General features: G+C 47.2%; 1 protein-coding gene across 1 annotated transcript in view; it reads right to left on the bottom strand.

Moving 5' to 3' along the window:
- Positions 1–19017, bottom strand: part of FAM83A (family with sequence similarity 83 member A) — a 71776-nt gene that overhangs the window by 39435 nt on the left and 13324 nt on the right. The window contains exons 2-3 of the mRNA XM_069621573.1: positions 16838–17005; positions 14756–14880 (exon numbers count right to left, since the gene is read on the bottom strand). Of these exons, the coding sequence (XP_069477674.1) occupies positions 14756–14880; positions 16838–17005 (293 nt within the window). The remainder of the gene's footprint in view (positions 1–14755; positions 14881–16837; positions 17006–19017) is intronic.

Raw genomic sequence — 19017 nt, 5'->3', positions numbered from 1 at the left:
AACCGTTTTTCCCTTGAGGATTTTGTATCATTCAGATAACATAAGATAACATCACAGCTGTATTTGTCGAGCGCACGTTCGCCCCCAGAAGGGGTATCTTGGCGCTATTGATAGATAACAGATGTTTATTGTTACCAAACTCAATGGGGCTCATAATGATTTTTTCATGAATATACAATGTTTCTTTCCAAACGATATATATTTATACTTTTTTTACATTGTAAACTTCCTTGATGCATTGTTAGGTTATGATGTCAGGGCAGTCTCCAGGCTCTCACATGGCTCTGCAAGAGAAGAGGGCTGGGTGTGTTAGTGAGGATGGGGTGATAGGATAGGTCCAGCACCAGGAGAAACCGGCGTCTCTGTGCGTTGTTTTGCCTGTGGGAGTTGGTTGTTAGGCCCCGCTCGTTGTGACCTTAAAGGTAGGACTCAGGGCCTCGGATTTGTGCTAGTGGTTGTGTTGGGTGTGCGTCGTATGAGGGTAGTGTGGGGTTGTGATTGTGTGCACTGGTCAGTTGTACCCATAAAGGGGTTCCAGAGTCACGGATGACTGTTAGGTGTTTGATTGAATTGTGTTGTTGCGCTTTGTGTGGTATTGATGGATTTATGGAATATGTGTATGGGTAGCTCCCCTCTAGGGTTAGTCCTAAGTCTCAGAGGGGTGGTTGAGTGTGAGAATTAGATTAGTTCTGGTGTGTCTATGTGTGGTGTGGCTAGCCCCTAGTTGTGTTTAGTGGCATTGGTTATGTTGGAAGAGCAGAAAAGTGGGGGGTTACTACATTGGTTATTTGGCAACACAGCAGAAGTGGGGAAGCCCTTAGAGTTGAAAAACAGCTGTAATGGGAAAACACCTAGATTTGGAACACAGCACTAGTGGGAAAACACCTAGATTTGAACACCTAGAACTCGAACACAGCAGCAGTGGGTAAAACACCAAGACTGGAAACACAGCCAGTGGGAAAACACCTAGATCTGAAACACAGTCAGTGTGAAAACACCTAGATCTACAATACCTATAATTGGAACACAGCAGCAGTGGGAAAAACACCCAGATTTGAAGCACAGTACTAGTGCGAAAACACCCAGATTTAACACCTAGAACTGGAACACAGCAGTAGTGGGAGAAACACCTAGATTTGAAAAACAGCACCAGTGGTAAAGTAGCTAGATTTAAAATGCAGTACTAGTGGGAAACACCCAGACTTGAAACACAGTACTAGTGGGTAAAACGACTAGATTGAGTTTTTGACCGAGTTTCAAGAAGCAGCAGAGCCTTTTACAACAAAGGGTTAATAGGAATATAGGCAAGGGGGCAAAAGTTACAGCAGGGCAATAATACATTACAATGAGGCAACAGGAGCAGTGGGTGGGGGCTGAATCGGCCGGTGGGGGGTGGGGAGGGGCTGGAGTGTCTATGGCGCCGAGGGAGGTGCCCTTGAAGGGGAGGGCGGACATTGCATGATTCCTTGTTGCAGAAATGTGTGGGTCGTCTATTTCAAGGGGAAATAATAGCGCACACATGGCCGGTCATCATGTATTACATTTCTTTTAGGATGTAGTCATTATTTGCCTTTTGTGATTTACCTGCACACTTGGAGCTTGATTTACAAACATGTTTTAACATGGAAAAGTCCCAATGAAAGCCGTGTTTGTAATCAGGTCCTTAATGTCTTTTTGCTGCTAGCTTTCATTGATGGTAGTGAGCGTTCAATGGAATGTAGCTAGATCGAGTTATGGCTGTCCTGAGGCTTCCCCGTGCTAACCTGTAGACCACCTCCTCTGCTACCCCCGAGGGGGCGCTAAAGGCATGAAATGCAGGGTGAGAAAAGAGGTCAAGATTCCTGCTGCAAATTCTTTCCACCTCCAAGGTGAAATGGCAGAGCAGCCTCACGAGGGCCAGGGTCAAAGGTCACCCCGGGGATGAAATGGAAGAATTAGAAGCATGGCCCTACAGGTAGTGGCTTGTATGTCACAGGCGTGTTATATCAGTGTGAGCAAATGGCTACAGTTCTTAGCATGAACCGGGAAGCGGTGCTGTGTAGCCCAACCTGCCCCTGATGTGGCCGAGCGAAACACGCCGTGTTTGTTTTGAATAAAATGTAAGCTCAGCTAACATGCGGGGCGGGCTGTTCTGGGAAACCTTTTGTGCCTTTTAAGTGCCCCATGGAGCAGCGTTGGCCGGGCTCACGCACTGCTCCTCTCCCAGGAAAGGAATGTCCTCTTTTGTTGCACAGGTGATCTCAAAATATCTCTGATGTACTAAATTCCATCCAATCCAGTGAACCCAAAACTGTTTTTTTCCTTGAGAGGATTTTGTATCATTCAGATAACATAAGATAACATCACAGCTGTATTTGTAGAGCGCACGTTCGCCCCCAGAAGGGGTATCTTGGCGCTATTGATAGATAACAGATGTTTATTGTTACCATACTCTTGCGCTTTGTGCGGTATCGATGGATTTATGGAATATGTGTATGGGTAGCTTCCCTCTGAGGTTATTCCGAAGTTTCAGAGGGGTGGTTGAGTGTGAGAATTAGATTAGTTCTAGGTGTGTCTATATGTGGCTAGCCCCTAGTTGTGTTTAGTGGCCTTGGTTATGTTGAAGGAGCAGAAAGTGGGGGGTTAGTACATCTGTTATTTGGCAACACAGCAGAAGTCGGGAAACCCTTAGAGTTGGAACACAGCAATAGTGGGGAAAACATCTAGATTTGAAACACAGTGTCAGTGGGAAAACACCTAGATTTGAACACCTAGAACTGGAACACAAAAGCAGTGGGTAAAACACCCAGACTTAAAACACAGCCAGTGTGAAAACACCTAGATCTGAAATACCTAGAATTGGAACACAGCAGCAGTGGGAAAAACACCCAGATATGAAGCACAGTACTAGTGGGAAAACACCTAGATGTGAACACGTAGAATTGGAACACAGCAGGAGTGGGGAAACACCTAGATTCGAAACACAGCACCAGTGGGGAAACACCCAGGCTTGAAACACAGTACAAGTAGGAAAAACACCTAGAATTGGAAAACAGCAGTAGTGGGGGAAACACCTAGATTTGAAACACAGTACAAGGGGGAAACTCCCAGACTTGAAACACAGAACTAGTGGTTAAAACACCTAGATTTTGAAGTCAGCAGCAGCGGGGAAATACCTTGATTTGAAACACAGTACTAATAGGAAAAACACCTAGAATTGGAACACAGCAGTAGTGGGGGAAACACCTAGATTTGAAACACAGTACAAGTGGGAAACACCCAGACTTGAAACACAGTACTAGTGGTTAAAACACCTAGATTCTGAAAACAGTAGCAGTGGAGAAACACCTATATTTGGAACACAGTACTAGTAAGAAAAGCACCTAGATTTGTAAACATGTGCAGGATGTGGATGGGCTAATGCAAGATGACAAACATGCATTAGGGGTTAACTGGATCACATGGCTGACTAACCCTGATGTGTTAAGGCAAGTGAAGGCTACCATACACCATTAGGTAAGGCTACTTTGCACAAATATGCTAAGTGCAGCAAGAGTCTACCTTAAGCAAGTAGGATGAGTGCACTCGGAGGCTAATTTACACAAGGTGGGTTTAGTGCAAGGTATGGCTAGTTTACACAAATAGGCTAGATGAGAGATACGGCTGACTAATACTGAATGGCTGGTTGTGCTGCTGCATGAGTGGCTAAGTATACAAGTAGGTGCAATGCAAGTGGCTATATGATGATAGATAATAAGAGAGGTAGGGTTTTAGTGGAGTGCAGTAATGGCTGCACTCTGAGTCCACACCACATTTAACTTATCAGTCACTGCAGGTTGACTGATGCTGGCTTCCCAGGCAAACATGGGCAAACACGGACTGGAGCTGCTCACTAAGGAGTTGCCCTTTGCTTTGGGGCCCTTAGTCGAGGGCTGCCCGGGTAGGAGGCTGCCCCGGGGGCGTGTCTTAAGTAGAGCTGCAAGGCCCAATTGGCAGCTCTGGGAGGCGGGAGCAGGGCGGAAACACCGTTGAATGAGGAAGAGTTCTCGGGGAGGTAGAGGGCTGCACTACTAGCATGCAAAAGCAGGTAACTGCACAAAGATGCATGAATATAAATGTAAAAGGGTGAGCTGGGAAGCTAAAGATGCTTTGCCCAGGCCTGGAGAGCTGGAACCCTGCCGATGGAAATTAGGGTGCAAGGGGAAACCAATATTGTTTTTCCAAAACCAGCTCCAGTGCCTTTGTTTCGTCCAGGCTTTCCGTAAAGTTGGGCATATGTAAATGTTATGATTTTAAAATGGTATAAGTGCTAGGGAAGTTTTCTGTAGAAGGCAGAGCCTGTTTTTTGTTTTTTAAAGAAATGATGGAACAATTGATCTAGGTTATTGAAACAAAAGAAATCCCACACATTATCAGGGTGGCCGGGAAACCCAGTCAACCAGAACACAGCTTCCAAGTCGAGCACATTAATTTAAAAAATCATCAGTACCATGGTGCTTAAGTTCAATGTTTTCAATTGAGGTTAAATAGAACCACAACTCCCAGAATGCATTTGTGTTATAAATGAACACCGAGCATCACAGTGACATGGTGTTTGTGGTCACAGAACACTTAATTATTTTTTTTGCAAGGGATATTGATCATTATTAGCTACAAACTGGCATAAATTCTTCATGGAGAGAGACCTAGCCTGAGATGCTGGTGGCTCTGGTCGGCCATTGAAGGCAAGATGCCGCCATGTCACTGGTATGAATTTCTCAAGCGATGGCCATGTATCTGCGCATCAAATGTAGCCTCCAGATTTGCCTCTGTCCGGAATTCCTTTTGAAAATGTTGGGTTTGATTCAGAGATATTAGTTACTTGTCTTCTGCTAAATGAAGCTCTATTTCAAAGCAAGCCATACATTTCTGCACGCTTAGCCAGTCGGATTACAAGAATACGCGATAAAGCGACGCAGAAAAATGTACAGCACGAAGTACGAAGATCATATCAAATGATATCCTCGATTATTGTATGTTCCAAAAGAGCCCAGGGTTACTTCTCTTTCCTGGAAGCAAAACAAATGGTATTAAGTGCCCAATTCTTAGAAAGACATCACGTCACCGGAGCAGGTTTGAGCACGCTACACGGGATGGCCAATTATCTCAAAGTGGGATCCTGCGAGACATCGCAAGAAGTAATTGACATGGACGTTGCAGCAGTCATTCCTCGGGGTCTTTATCTGATTGTTTACTGCAACAGTTCTCTGTGGCGTTCATGATTTGGAGGGTTGTCCAAAGGATCATGCATTCTCATGCACACCGCACGCAGCACTTAAGGACAGAAATGCAGCCTCTTGGGATGGCTTGGAGGATTGGATGGCTGCAGTCAATTTTTGGTGGATCAGATTGAAGGCGTCAGAGATCAGCCTCTAGGGCTGGGTTGGGACGTCACTTATTGATGGGATGAATGGATGGTTGCAGTCAATGTTTGGTAGATTTGGTTGAAGGCTTTGTGGGTGAGCAAGTAGGGATGGGTGGGTGTGCTCAGGCTTTGGCGGAATGGATTGTTGTTGTCTATGTTATGTAACCTTGGTTGATGGATTTTTATAATAGGCATGTAGGGCTGCAGGGGGATACTCTGGGATTGGGGGAATGAATTGCTGTGTTCCATGTTTGGTAAATTTGGTTGATCGCTTTGGGTAAAGGCTCTAGGGATGGGTTGGTCATTCGGGGCTTGGAGGAATACATGGCTGTGGTCCATGTTTGGTCGTTTTCTGAAGACTTAAGGGATTTGCCCGTAGGAATTGGGTGGAGGTGGGTTGCTCAGCTCCAGGAGGAATAGATGGGTGTAGTCAATGCTTTCCCCTCTGCTCTTAAGGTGCCTTTTTCCAAAGTAGTAACATTTTCAATGGGGCTCTGACCTGTCTCATACCGTGTGGTATATTGTCTTACTGTTCCTGTCTGACACGGGTAGTATAGCTCAGTGGCAAGGCGCTTGTCTGACGCAGAGTTCGAATCCCATGTCCGCACTTAGAAACCTCTTCGTTATTAAGTGCATTATAAAAAAAATGTAATATTACAATAATCTCAGGCGTTATTCGATTGCACTATATAATGCGTACTATTTACATAGATCTCCTGTTTGTTTAAGTCACGTGTCTTGTAAAAGTTGCTGGGCCCTGTTTACAGGAGCAAACAACATGCCTGCCACTTTGATAGATTAGGTTTCATTTTACTCATGCAAGGAGAAGGCAAACAACAGTGGCAGAGTGAAGTCATTCATCTTGACATCCTCGTGCTTGAGCGTCCCTTGCCTCTCTGAGCTGCCTCCTCCCACCTTGATTATAAGTAACCCTTTTACCCCCGTCCACTCCAATTTGCATTTGCCACATCGGCTCACAAACACATTCTCCCGACCTCCCTCCCCTGTGGCCCTCACCGACTTGTAGTAGTAGTACTAAGTAGTACTAAAAACATTTATTGAGCACAGCAAATTAGCAGTAAAAGCAGTTTCTAGGCACTAGAGAAATTAATAACAAGCAACAGACATAAAATACAAGAGCAAGTACAAAAAAGAAATCAATGCATTCATTAAAAACTAGACACCAACCAACCAAATAATAACAAGAAAGGTTTTCTTTTATTCATGCAATCACAAGGCTCAATTCACACATACTCACCCACAGCCACTGTTTTGTTTAACTTTCCTGATTAAGAAGAATCGTCCTTTGTACCTCAGCTCCCCTTCCTATGCCCAATACAATGCTGTGGCAGGAAGCAGGGGCTGAATTGATTGACGCTTCCATCCCTGAGCCCTGCCTCCAGCACGCCCGTAGAAATACATGGGAGGGTCGCTGAATTTAACGCCCATATGGCCCTCATGACGGGACGGCAGGTTTCCGGCAACCCCGTAACAGCCGTACCGCCGCCTGATGTCCCAGTGCCACCGGGATATCACAAGGGTGGCGGTAACGGTTACTCCCCATTTCCATGGAGTCCTATAGAACTCAATGCAAATGGGCACACGGAAACGCACTGACACCATTGCTAACGATGCCAGTGCTTCCGTGACAAACATGCTGGTAGGGGCCTGAAAACGCGGCAGGTCAGGCCTGCTGGGGGATCCGTGGCCCCCACCAGCATCGTTGTAGTATGGAGGTCCAGAAAGGGTGCCGGGACGCTGCTACCGGCACCCATATTTCCAGACCGCCATACTCGGAATGTGGCCCTATGGCTTCCTAGGAGCTGTGCTCTCTGCTGCCACCTGCAGACTGCAGGTTTAGAGGCCCTCATCATTCTGTCATGAATAGTGCTTCTGAAATGGAGTGCTCAGAATGAGTGGCCGCTGGTTCTTAATAGGGGGTTGTGTGCTAACAGCCATAATACACCAGCAGCCACTTATTTTGCCGTTTATCGAATGCCCCGTTTGGCATAGACCGATGATGTGGTTTTGCTTGTGCATGCAGCTAAGGCTCTTCAATCCCCAAAGGGTGCATTGTGTATGTTTATGAATGAAAGACCCCTAAAGAGAAATGCACCAAAGTCTTCTGTCTTCTGCTCAGAGGATGTCACGAACTTACTGCGCTGAGACTGAGCCTTTGGGCTGTCGAGGAATGTGATTATCTAGGAATCCACTTTTCATCCGACGCAAAAAGACGTAGTCACGTTGCTAAACAGTCACAGTGAATGGCACGGGCAATTAGGGGTAAATTCGCTGGCGACTCAATCACTGAATATTCTAATGCAAACGTACCGACCAAAGTGCTATCAGTAGGTCTTTATGGTTGTGGCGTATGGGGCCAAGCAAATGGATCCCTCTACAAATTGTTGAAAATGCTTTCTGTAGCAAAATCCTGGAGATCCCTAGTTTGGCTGCTACGTTTGCAGTCCAAAGTGAACTTGACGATGAGGACCAGGCCAAACTAGCACTGGTTCTGCTATGGATTTGGATCTGGCATGATATCGCAAAAAACGTTTGATAAATGATTTACTGCAAATTAGCTCCTCGTTGAAACCTCATTGGAATGGCCAAGGTTCGGAGTGATGTGGAAAGCATGAATGCAGCCCTGACACTATTCCTGTTACTGTGAACTGCCAAACAAATGTATGCTGTACATCCCGAAATGGCGGAACTCATGCAGCTAATCTGTTATACTCGTTAGTTTGAGTCATACTTACACTGGTCTTTGAAAAGTTGTCACCATTTTCACATTATCCGATCGCGATTCAACTGGCTTCGTTTCAAATCAGTCACTGGAAGATGGGTGCGTGAGGAGCTTATTTGAGGAAAAACATTGTTGGATTCAACAATGTTTTTTCTCCATGTAATCATCCTTCCCAGTTTAGTCCAGGGCTTGTATGATTATATAAACAAACTTCAGTCCTATAACATGTGGGGAAAGTGCTGGATGGTGGGAGAAAAAAAAATTGTTTACCAAAAGATGTATTTACCGGCAACATGGTGGGTGAATACCATTTTTAATGTTTTGTTTTATTTTATGTTTTAAGGATTTCTAATGCTTGCAAGCATGCTCTGTAATTTCATGGACAATTGTATCTGAATAAACTTATTTTGATGATGATGACTGAAGGAAGGAGTGTGTGTGTGGGTTCTTCAAAATGTATGCGTTTGTGTGGCAAGGATAGAGTGCATCATGAAAATGGTTTACAGTTATAAAGTCGAGGCATATTGTGTGTGTATGTGTGTGTGTGTGTGACTTCATCAAAGTGATACACAGTGGCATTGTTGCCATATTTTGTGGGCACAGCATCATGAACATAACATACAATGGAAATGTGGGCATATATTGAGAATACCATAATGAAAGTGATTTACAACACCAATAGTGGCATTTCTTGGCTGTGCAGCTCCCTGAATGATTTTTTACAGAGGCAAATCTGGCATATATAGTAGGTTCAGCTTCTTCAAAATGGTGTGCAATGGTAATACTGGAATGTATTGTGGGCACAGCTTCATTATAATGTTTAACAGTGGCATTGCAGGGGCACATTGACAGTAGATCTTTATTAATGTGATTTACAGTGGCAATGGTAACTCAACTGGTGCTGTATCAGGTTTCCTCCATTCACTTAAAAGACTATGGGCCTCATTACAAGTTTGGTGGTAGCCTTGGTGGTAAAATCGGCAGGCTACCGCCAAACTTGCAATTTTTTCTGGTGCCCCCAAATAGACAATTACCAGGTCATTACGGCCCTGCCGGACCCGGTAATTGCCCATTTGTGGGCGCTGGAAAGAAGAAGCTCGTGGGGCCGAATGGTCCGACCTGGTGGGCAGAAAGGCACCCGCGAGCACAACTTGTAGTTTGCCGGTCCGAAAACTATGGTACCGGCATGCTTACCTGTACCGTAGGTCCCGGACCAGCAAACTTATAATGAGGCCCTATGACTGCTGCTCCAGTACAAGCAGGGCCACGCTGTGACAGTTTTTCCTTTTCATGTCACTTTATGAAAATAGTCTTAATGAACTCTTATACACCAAGGGCAGGGTCGTTATTGTGGGATAATGACCAGTCCCCACATTGTTGTCTGAGGCAAAGCAAAGGACAATAATTTTGGGAAAGGGTTATTATCCAAAGCAATAATAACCCATCCCAAGGTCTGTCTATACGGCTATTAGCACGCAGAGGCTTGCAACTGAAAAGGAAAGTGTTTTTATTGTGGGGGAAAAAATGAGCACAAAAGTAACTTCTAATGAAAATAACATCAAAATGGAACTATTAACAAACTGTTGTGTTTCATTGTGGTTCGTTAGTTTGGGGAACTGGACGTGCTCCTCTCTATTGACAATTGATAATGGTGGGAGAGGCTCCAGCCAATCAGGCAACCGGGAACATGAGTTTAATCCAAATACGTTCTCTTCTGGCAACCTGCACTTCTCCAGAAGCTCCACCATCCCCCCAAACAGCCAGTGCCCTCGGAATCAGGCACTCACCTGCCTGTACCTCTTCCTCCTCCACCACCTACATCCTGATCTGGCGCCCCGATTCCGCAAGCCAGCCATGTGCCTCTCTGCCATTCAACTAGTAAAGGGATTCACGCCTTTTACTATTTCATATGCCAACCATCTTGTTTTGTACTTTTTTTTATGGGAAGTCGGATTCCTATGAAAACAAATGATTAAAAATGCCCTGGACGATGGCTCGTACACTGGATGATGGTCTGAGGTGCTTATAGCAGGAATGAATGCCTGCATTTGGGGTGGGCATGAACACAAATGCTTGCATTATAATATTGACAGTTCCATTTGGTACAATTCAGTGGAAGAGGGCAATAATGGCTGGGGACGTGTAAGTCTTGTGTTTCAACATTCCAATGTTTCGCCTTTGTTGCTTCTTATGTAAAACAGAACATTCTCCCCTCATTGGGTTGAATGTTCTAATAGCATCATAGCTCTTCCATCTCGGTCTATACCAGTCGTTAACGACCTCTGCATCGATATAGGCCCTTGCCTATGGTTCAAGCCCCTTGTGGGAAGGGCACGTACACCCGCTTCTATCTATCTATGTTTTTATATAGCGCTGTTCGCCCACAGGCCTCAGAGCGCTCAATGTGAAATGAGAAAAGTTCCAATAGGACTAGGTATGGTATGGTAAAAACACGCATAAAGTGCAACATACACGTTACAACGGCATCACAGCGCTGAAAAAGAGAGCAAGTGGCGCTCAAAATATAGTGCCCGAAATTACAATGCCCCCCCCTCCCACTGCCCCAATGGGAGACCCGAAATAATAGCCCAACTAGGAGAAACATACGTCAAAGAACGTGTAATAAGTCCTCATCCTTCTAGAGCCGACAGAAGAAAATAGCACAGTGGCCAATGAGGGAGATGGGAAAGGACTCAACAAGTGCCACGCGTAGGCAGGGTGCAAATCTCCTACACATTCCCGGGGCACCTGGCAGCGGCGAGAGGCAAGCCCAATGGCGCCTATACAATTGTAAAAGTCAACACAGAATCCGAAGAGAATTCGCCCTCACGTGCAGGCCGTCAAGCATGGCGGCGCAAGACGCCGCCAGCCGACTGCCCAATTTCCTGCATTCCTCTGAGGGGATGAGGGACTGATGACAGGAGGCGGGTGGGGGGGGAGGGGTGAGAGGACGTCTAATAACAAGGCGCTGGGGAGGCAGTCAGGGGTAAACATCCCCCGCGGCCTCCACCCGCGACCGCGGGCTCTGCCCACAGGGACTGCCGGAAGCAGCTTCTATAGGATGGGCGCCGAGTGGCGGGAAGGGGAGGCTACCGGAAACCGCGTGCAGGCTCCTGTGAGGCACTAAATACTGTCCGCGCAAGCGCGCGACTACATGGCAAATGGGACAATAATTAGCACGCGAGAGGCCTCCTAACCAGCTAAACCCTAGGTCTGGGAGCCAAAGGAGCCAGGAAGACAGACATGCACCTAGAGTTAATGTACATCATTGGCATTATATCGAAATACTCGTGGGTTTTACTGAGCGCAGAACAGAAGCGAAGCCTGTACCTGCATATAGACATTACACGCAATGCAATAGCCAGTGGGCATTTGGCAAGTCGATTACCTGGACACAAGTGGGCAAATGCAGGGTCACTTTTTGATATGTGATTGCCTTTGGCATATGTTGGATGGATGAATAGTGACATAATTTAAAAAGTGCACACTTTGAACTAAATCCCCACCTGGCTCTGTTCATCACTGCAGAAGGGAACGCGGGAAGGATCGACCAATCAAAGCAGCATTAAGGGGCGGGCTTTCAAGCAGGGATCTGAAGTGCAGGTGGTTCAGGCCAAGCCTAAGGGAGAGGGGGAGCGTGAACCTCCACCCACATACACCTATTTGCCCGCACACACGGTCTCTCATATGACTTCTACTCATCCAAGATATATGCAGGTAAGATAGCTCAGCAGGTTGAGTGCTCGCTGCTGTGATTTGCAGGTCGTAGATTTGAATCCCGGCAAGGCCAACTCAGCCTTTCATCCTTCCGAGGTCAATAAATGAGTACCAAAATCGGTTGGGTGATATCGTATGTAAATATGTGCTCCATAAAGCGCTTTGGATAAAGGCACTATATAAATAACACATCATTATCATATGGATGGAGCAAAAAGGATTCTTGCATTTAGAGCTTTTATACGATTCAGGATACAGAGAGGTGCCACCTTTAGATATAATGCGGCGCAGCAGGTAGATAGCGATTGCAGCTCTGGAACCCCCTAGATTACATCGCCTTGCACAGCAGCTGCTCTGCCCATGCAGGAAAGGGTGTTGTGGATTTTGCAGGTATCGGACCAAGTCTATGCCCAAATCCTTGAGATTATGGTTTAAGATGCCTTATGATATGGCGCCCGTTGGGCTCGGACTGGCCTACAGAGTAATATGACCAAAAACACAAAATGCTGGTGCCGGACAGTTTTTTTGGTCGAAGTGGGCCACTTTTATGGCCCATGTGGGCCAGTTTGATAAGTTACTTCACCATGCGCCTACTAGTTTTGACTAGTATTGCAGAATAAATATTCTTAGAAATGCACAATTTGCATCACATTTGATCAGAATCGTCCCCCTTGTGTACTACTCAAACGGTCTGTCACAAAAGGAACAAATTGCCATTGGCAACTGTGGGCCACTTGTTCGGGAAAGGAACAGTTAGTTCATGGAGTTGCTGTGGAAGGCAGTGGGCAGTGAAGCACCCTTAGTAAAGGGCTCTGCCTACTGGTTCGTCATTTTGAGACAGGCGTTTGGATGCGTCTTAGGGTGATGGGGCTTCACGCGGACTGCTGCTCCTGAAGAGATGTAGGAAACGAGGTGCACCATCACACCTGGGAAAGAGGATCCCCTTAATGATATCTTAAAATAGTGCTATTTTCCTTCTGGTGGGGTCTTAATTTTCTGGCAGCCATTGTGGCAGGGTATGCACTGCACCAGGGACATGAAGGGGGTTGAGGAGGCATGCCCCGCCCCAGTGCTTAAAATAAGTAACAGGGCCAAATATGTTCTAGCACGCTTGTGTCACTGTGGGCCGGCAGTTGCCAACCATTGCTATCACCACCCACAGCTGCTCGCCACAGTGTCGACACATCTGGAGTTAAACTACAGCTCACATCTGCTCATAGGGGTAGATGGATGCTCTGGCTATCATTAATTCATGATCACTTTGAGCCGCTGAGTCACACAGGGACAGGGAGCTCATTTTTGTCAAATGAGTAATTAGGCAGCCGGGAGCCGTTACGTATACACACACACGTAGATGGCTCCCGGCTGCCAAACAATTTGCACAGTGGAGTGAAACGGTGCAGGGCAAAAGGTGGCATGCACTTTTGCCCTGCACTTTCTCCCTCTGCCTGGCATAGAAGCTCAAATGACAGGCAACGTTTAATTTTAATTGTGAACGCTGCTTACCATGTGTGCTTGTCGCGAGCATGGCAGGCAGCATATACAATGAATTCCTATGGGGTGTGCTTGCTTTATGCTTGTGCAAAAAGCTGGAGGACCCCATAGGGATCGCCAGCATTTGCGCCGGCATTAAAATCCATGCTGGTGCAAATGCTGGGGCATTTGTATTGCAGACAAGAAGGGAAGCGTCAGAAACTCAAGTTGTGTTCACCACCCGCCCCTCTCCATTATACAAATGACGAACATGAGCTCCAGAGTGTATCAACAAATCCTGATAGTTGGTGTTGGAATTTAACAATCACCCTACTTTTCATACCGAACAGATATCATCAAAAAGAACTATAGTAGTTATTTGATGCTGCTAAGTTGGAAAGTGGCAAGCAGTAAGATATCTCAGAGTATTAGGTGTTTCCTTTTAAGATGCTTGTGTATCCTCCATGGCACAGGTGTGAATTCTGTCGGGTCCTACTCAGTCCTTCATCCTTCTGAGATCCATCAAATTAATACTATTTACATGCATAATAAAAATTCCTGTTATTTGTAGTGCCATGAAACTGATAAATTTAGTTAGGTCCCCACTAAAAAAACATGAGCTATGATTATAATAATACATGTGTAGAAGTGTATATGTATATGTACAGATGTTATGTTATGTTATGTTATGTTAAATGCATTTATATAGCGCACCGTCACCAACGGAATTGGTCCCCAGGCGCTCTGGCGGATCTGTAAACAGGAAGGAGGGCGGGTAGGGTTAGTCGGGAGGAGGGGAGTAGGAGAGTGGGAGAAGTGGTGTGCTGTTGGCAGCTTCAGCTCGGTATACACCGAGTGCTGGGCTTTGGTCCAAGTATCGGACCCGATGAGACCTCGTGTGCTGTGGGTGCTGTTTATGTGTTTTTGCTGTGGTGTGGAAAATTGCATGCGGATTGCTGGGAGAGAAATTGTTGTGTGACTTTTGTGTGGGTTAAGTATGCAGAAAGTCGAGGGTTTGGGTTAGTGGGGTCTGCATCCTGATGCCAGATTTGATGTCAGGTACTTCTGGTCCCGTTCGGGCTGTATCCCTGTGGGTGGAGTTGTTGCTTATGGGTCGTTTGGCTGTGCTGGTGCTGCACTGATCCAGCTTTATCATAGTGAAAATTGTATGGAGTGCTTACCATCTCCTACGGTGGAGCGAAAAGTGTGTCTGAACCTTTTTTCGGGTGTGGAACTGGGTTGGCATTATCTGTTCTCTTGTTGTCTAATGTGGCCCTGGTCGGTTGAGGCTTTGAGTGGTTCAGGGTCGGAGTGCTGTTGAGGGGGCGTCCTAGTGTATCTGTCTAGGTCAGCCTGTGTATTCATGCTGCATTTAAATCACAGTGTTGGCTATCGAGATGTCACAAGATAATTTATGCCTGCACTGATGCTCAACTCACCTGTAGGATCCCGTGAGGACACATCTCCAATCTGAGATGATGAATTTTTCTTGGATGCGACCTGAGAATTTCTTTCCCGATTTTGCACAGTACACTTCGCCCGCCAGGCTTCTAATGCAAATATTCTGAAAAGGACACAAAAGGTCATGGTTCGGGATTGTCATAGCTGCGATGATATTGACTATGCCATAATTCTGTGTCATCTATACACAAGGAATCCATTTACAGTCAGTGCTCCGACAGGTGAGAATAGAGTACACAAGTGTTGCCTTGCCAAGCTCTGCAAAGCCTGCATAAACAGGAAAATACTGAGCTTAAATTCAGAAGTTTGCATAAGGCTGTTCAAAGGGTAACAATTGTCTTGCACTTAGATGGATTTCTGGGGGTGGAGATGTGTCACACTTCGCTGTACTAGGAGGATTTTGGGGGTAGAAAAAGTGTTAGACTTGGATGGATTTTATGGGGGTAGGAAATGAGTCACATTTGGAAAAGACCAAGGGGAGACAGCAGATGTAATAGAGAGGACTGGAAGGGAGTATCACAGTCACTCAATGCTAGGCTTGAAGACTGCATTCCAGATCCTATGGAACAAACCAAGGGGAGACAGTAGATGTGATAGAGAGGAACGGAAAGGAGTATCACAGTCACTAACGCCAAAACCCTGAAGGCTGCATTCCAGATCCTATGGAAGAAACCAAGGGGAGACAGCAGATGCGATAGAGAGGACTGGAAGGTAGTATCGCAGTCACTTATTGCTAAGCCTGAAGGCTGCTTCCAGATCCTATGGAAGAAACTAAGGTGGTGCAGCAGCTGTGACAGAGGGTACTCAAAGGGCGTATCACAGTCACTCACAGCTAAGCCTGAAGGCTGCATTCCAGATCCTATGGAAGAAACCAAGGGGAGACAGCAGATGCGATAGAGAGGACTGGAAGGGAGTATCGCAGTCACTCTTTGCTAAGCCTGAAAACTGCATTCCAGATCCTATGGAAGAAGCTAAGGTGGTGCAGCAGCTGTGACAGAGGGTACTCAAAGGGCGTATCACAGTCACTCACAGCTAAGCCTGAAGGCTGCATTCCAGATCCTATGGAAGAAACCAAGGGGAGACAGCAGATGCGATAGAGAGGACTGGAAGGGAGTATCGCAGTCACTCTTTGCTAAGCCTGAAAACTGCATTCCAGATCCTATGGAAGAAGCTAAGGTGGTGCAGCAGCTGTGACAGAGGGTACTCAAAGGGCGTATCACAGTCACTCACAGCTAAGCCTGAAGGCTGCATTCCAGATCCTATGGAAGAAACCAAGGGGAGACAGCAGATGCGATAGAGAGGACTGGAAGGGAGTATCGCAGTCACTCTTTGCTAAGCCTGAAAACTGCATTCCAGATCCTATGGAAGAAACCAAGGGACGGCAGCAGCTGCGACTGAGGGTACTCAAAGGGTGTATCACAGTCACAGCTATGCCTGAAGGCTGCACTCCAGATCCTATGGAAAAGACCAAGGGGAGACAGCAGATGCGATACAGGGTACTGGAAGGGAGTATCACAGTCACTCACTGCTAAGCCGGAAGACTGCATTCCAGATCCTAACAGGGAGGGTAACAAAGGTGGGAGTCTCTAAAAGGATGAGAAAGAAAAACGAGAAAATAGGGAAATCAGGAGGCAGGCAGGGGGCATAACATTACATCACATGACAAAGAGGTTGGCCTCTGTTCCTGTGTCAGCAAACCATATGCCGTGTTACAGCTAACTATTTATCAACAGGACTCAATGTGCTCTGCAAATAACAGCCAGCAATGACACCACCTTGTTGGGATGGCAGTTGACGGGTGGGTGCTGTGCACCTGCCCATGTTTGTACACAGTGATTCGGTAGCTTCTTCTTTGGGATAGCTGATAATTCCAGAAGATTGGTTTCTCCGTTTTGCATCTGTCTGATATTGTTTACCTTCCCTTACGGCGGCCTTGGCAAGAGAATGCGCCAACGGATGGCTGAATAGGCCACGCTGCGTGAGCGGGCGGAGCGTGGAGGTGGGGATCAAGGCAAGCGCTTTCATCTGAACATTAAATGCATTCTTAGCTTTGGGCATACCTTGAGGTGGATGTCTCTGACCTGCAGCTTCTCACACATATCCGTAAAGAGCTTTATGTTGCTTAGGTCCAGGAGCAAGTAGACGACAACGTTCCGTTTGTTCGCCGCCTCCAGCACGTCGCAGAAGATCTCGGCATCGGTGAATTCATCCATTATAATGGCCAGGGCCTGAAACAATGAAGGAGAGGCTAAGAACATGTGCAAAGTATCCTCGGGCGACCGCAGAGCCAAATCCAGAACACACTGCATACACTCTCCTACAAAAGAGTGTTACTCAGTAGCTGGTGTCTGGAGACTTGAGACACCACAACATTATGGGATTATTCGGTAATGCAAATTATTGAACTTAATCAAAATATATGCTGTATCCAATGATTTGCTACATTGCCACCTGTGCGAGAGGCCTTGTGTTGACAGCTCAATGCGTACACACAATGTCGGCTACGCATCACCCACCCAGCCTATGCCATCCGTCCACCATGACTGTCCCAGTGCATACAAGATTTTGCTGTTTCATGGGTGGTTCAATCAAAATCTGTACATTTGAAGAACACTTGATGTATACACTAATTTAAAGAAGAGCTTCCCCTTCACACATGAAGTTACATGTATTTTGATTTTATTTTATTGGTTATTTATATGGCGCGTGTACAACAAGACAGTGGGCCGCATTCTGAGATTGGAGGTATTCATGGTGCTATTTGCACCATGACTGCCTCCAATAACGGTACCGGCACCGGTCTCGTTCAATGGGGACTTAGCGGTGTAGTTCGACCTTTGCGGGATCGGTAAGTCCCCATTGAAAAAACCATTCCCCATTCCCATTTGAGCCCCGTGGGGCTCAATGGGAAGGGGGCAGTAGCTATTAACGGTACCGCAATTTGCGGTACGGTTATTGGCTCTGATTTCCCTTAACGGGTCCCGTCCATAACACCTGGTAAAACCAGGCGTTAAAGGAGGGACCTGCTAAGGGAACTCGTAGTTGGACGTTAAGGGATTACCAGCACCGGTCTCCTTACCGGTGCCCGGTATCTCTTACCGCCCCACTCGGAATGAGGCCCAGTGTTTCAAAGCGCACCAAGGCAGAAGGGAAGGGAACAAGGGAGTGAATAAACAATGGAAAAGACAATGAATAAATAATAAGGCAAACAGTGGTCCTACTGGGCCTTGTGACATTCGGAGCGTGCAAGGGCAGTGAGAGAGAAAAAGGGTGGGAGGTGGTTTGGGGGGAGGGTTACGTGCTATTAGGGTCCCCTCGTGGGGAAGTGCAATAGGTGCCTGTTGAGGGGGGGGGGGCAGCACGTAAGTGCATGGGCAGAAATGTCCCAAGTGAAGAGGAAAGTCAACCGCTGAACAGGTAAGTGCAGGGTGGGACAATCCGCCTGAAGGCGGGTGTGGGCCCAGAGGGCAGTGCAGGGGGGTACAGGTGGTGTCTTGGTGGAACCACCCGACAGGCTGGTGTGGGCCCAGAGGGCAGTGCATGGGCGGTACAGGTGGTGACTGGATGGAACCACCCGAAGGCGGTTGTGGGCTCAGAGGGCTGTGCAGGGGGGGTACAGGTGGTGACTGGGTGGAACCACCCGACAGGTGGGTGTGGGCCCAGAGGTCAGTGCAGGGGGGATACAGGTGGTGACTGGGTGGAACCACCCGACAGGCCGGTGTGGGCCCAGAGGGCAGTGCATGGGCGGTACAGGTGGTGACTGGGTGGAACCACCCGACAGGTGGGTGTGGGCCCAGAGGTCAGTGCAGGGGGGGTACAGGTGGTGACTGGGTGGAACCACCCAAAGGCGGGTGTGGGCTGAGAAGGCAGTGCAGGGGAGGGTACAGGTGGTGACTGGGTGGAACCACCCGACAGGCCGATGTGGGCCCAGAGGGCAGTGTAGGGGGGGTACAGGTGGTGACTGGGTGGAACCACCCAAAGGTGGATGTGGGCCCAGAGGGCAGGGCTGGGGGGGTACAAGTGGTGACTGGGTGGAACCACCCAACAGGCGTTTGTGGGCCCAGAGGGCAGTGCAGGGGGGTGTAGGTGGTGATTGGGCAGGAGACCATGACCCAATTGGAAATGCCAGAAGACTGGTACACTATGTGTCTGCACTGGTGTACATTCCATTAGACCAGTCTCACAAGGTGTCCACATAACCCACGTGCATGATGTAGGATTCTGGAGAAAGACTAGGCCC

This window comes from Ambystoma mexicanum, chromosome 5q, assembly GCF_040938575.1.
Source record: "Ambystoma mexicanum isolate Mex_15411 chromosome 5q, UKY_AmexF1_1, whole genome shotgun sequence".
Taxonomy (NCBI): Eukaryota; Metazoa; Chordata; class Amphibia; order Caudata; family Ambystomatidae; genus Ambystoma; species Ambystoma mexicanum.
The sequence above is the reverse complement of the archived record's forward strand: the minus strand, read 5'-3'. Positions and strand labels throughout refer to the sequence as shown.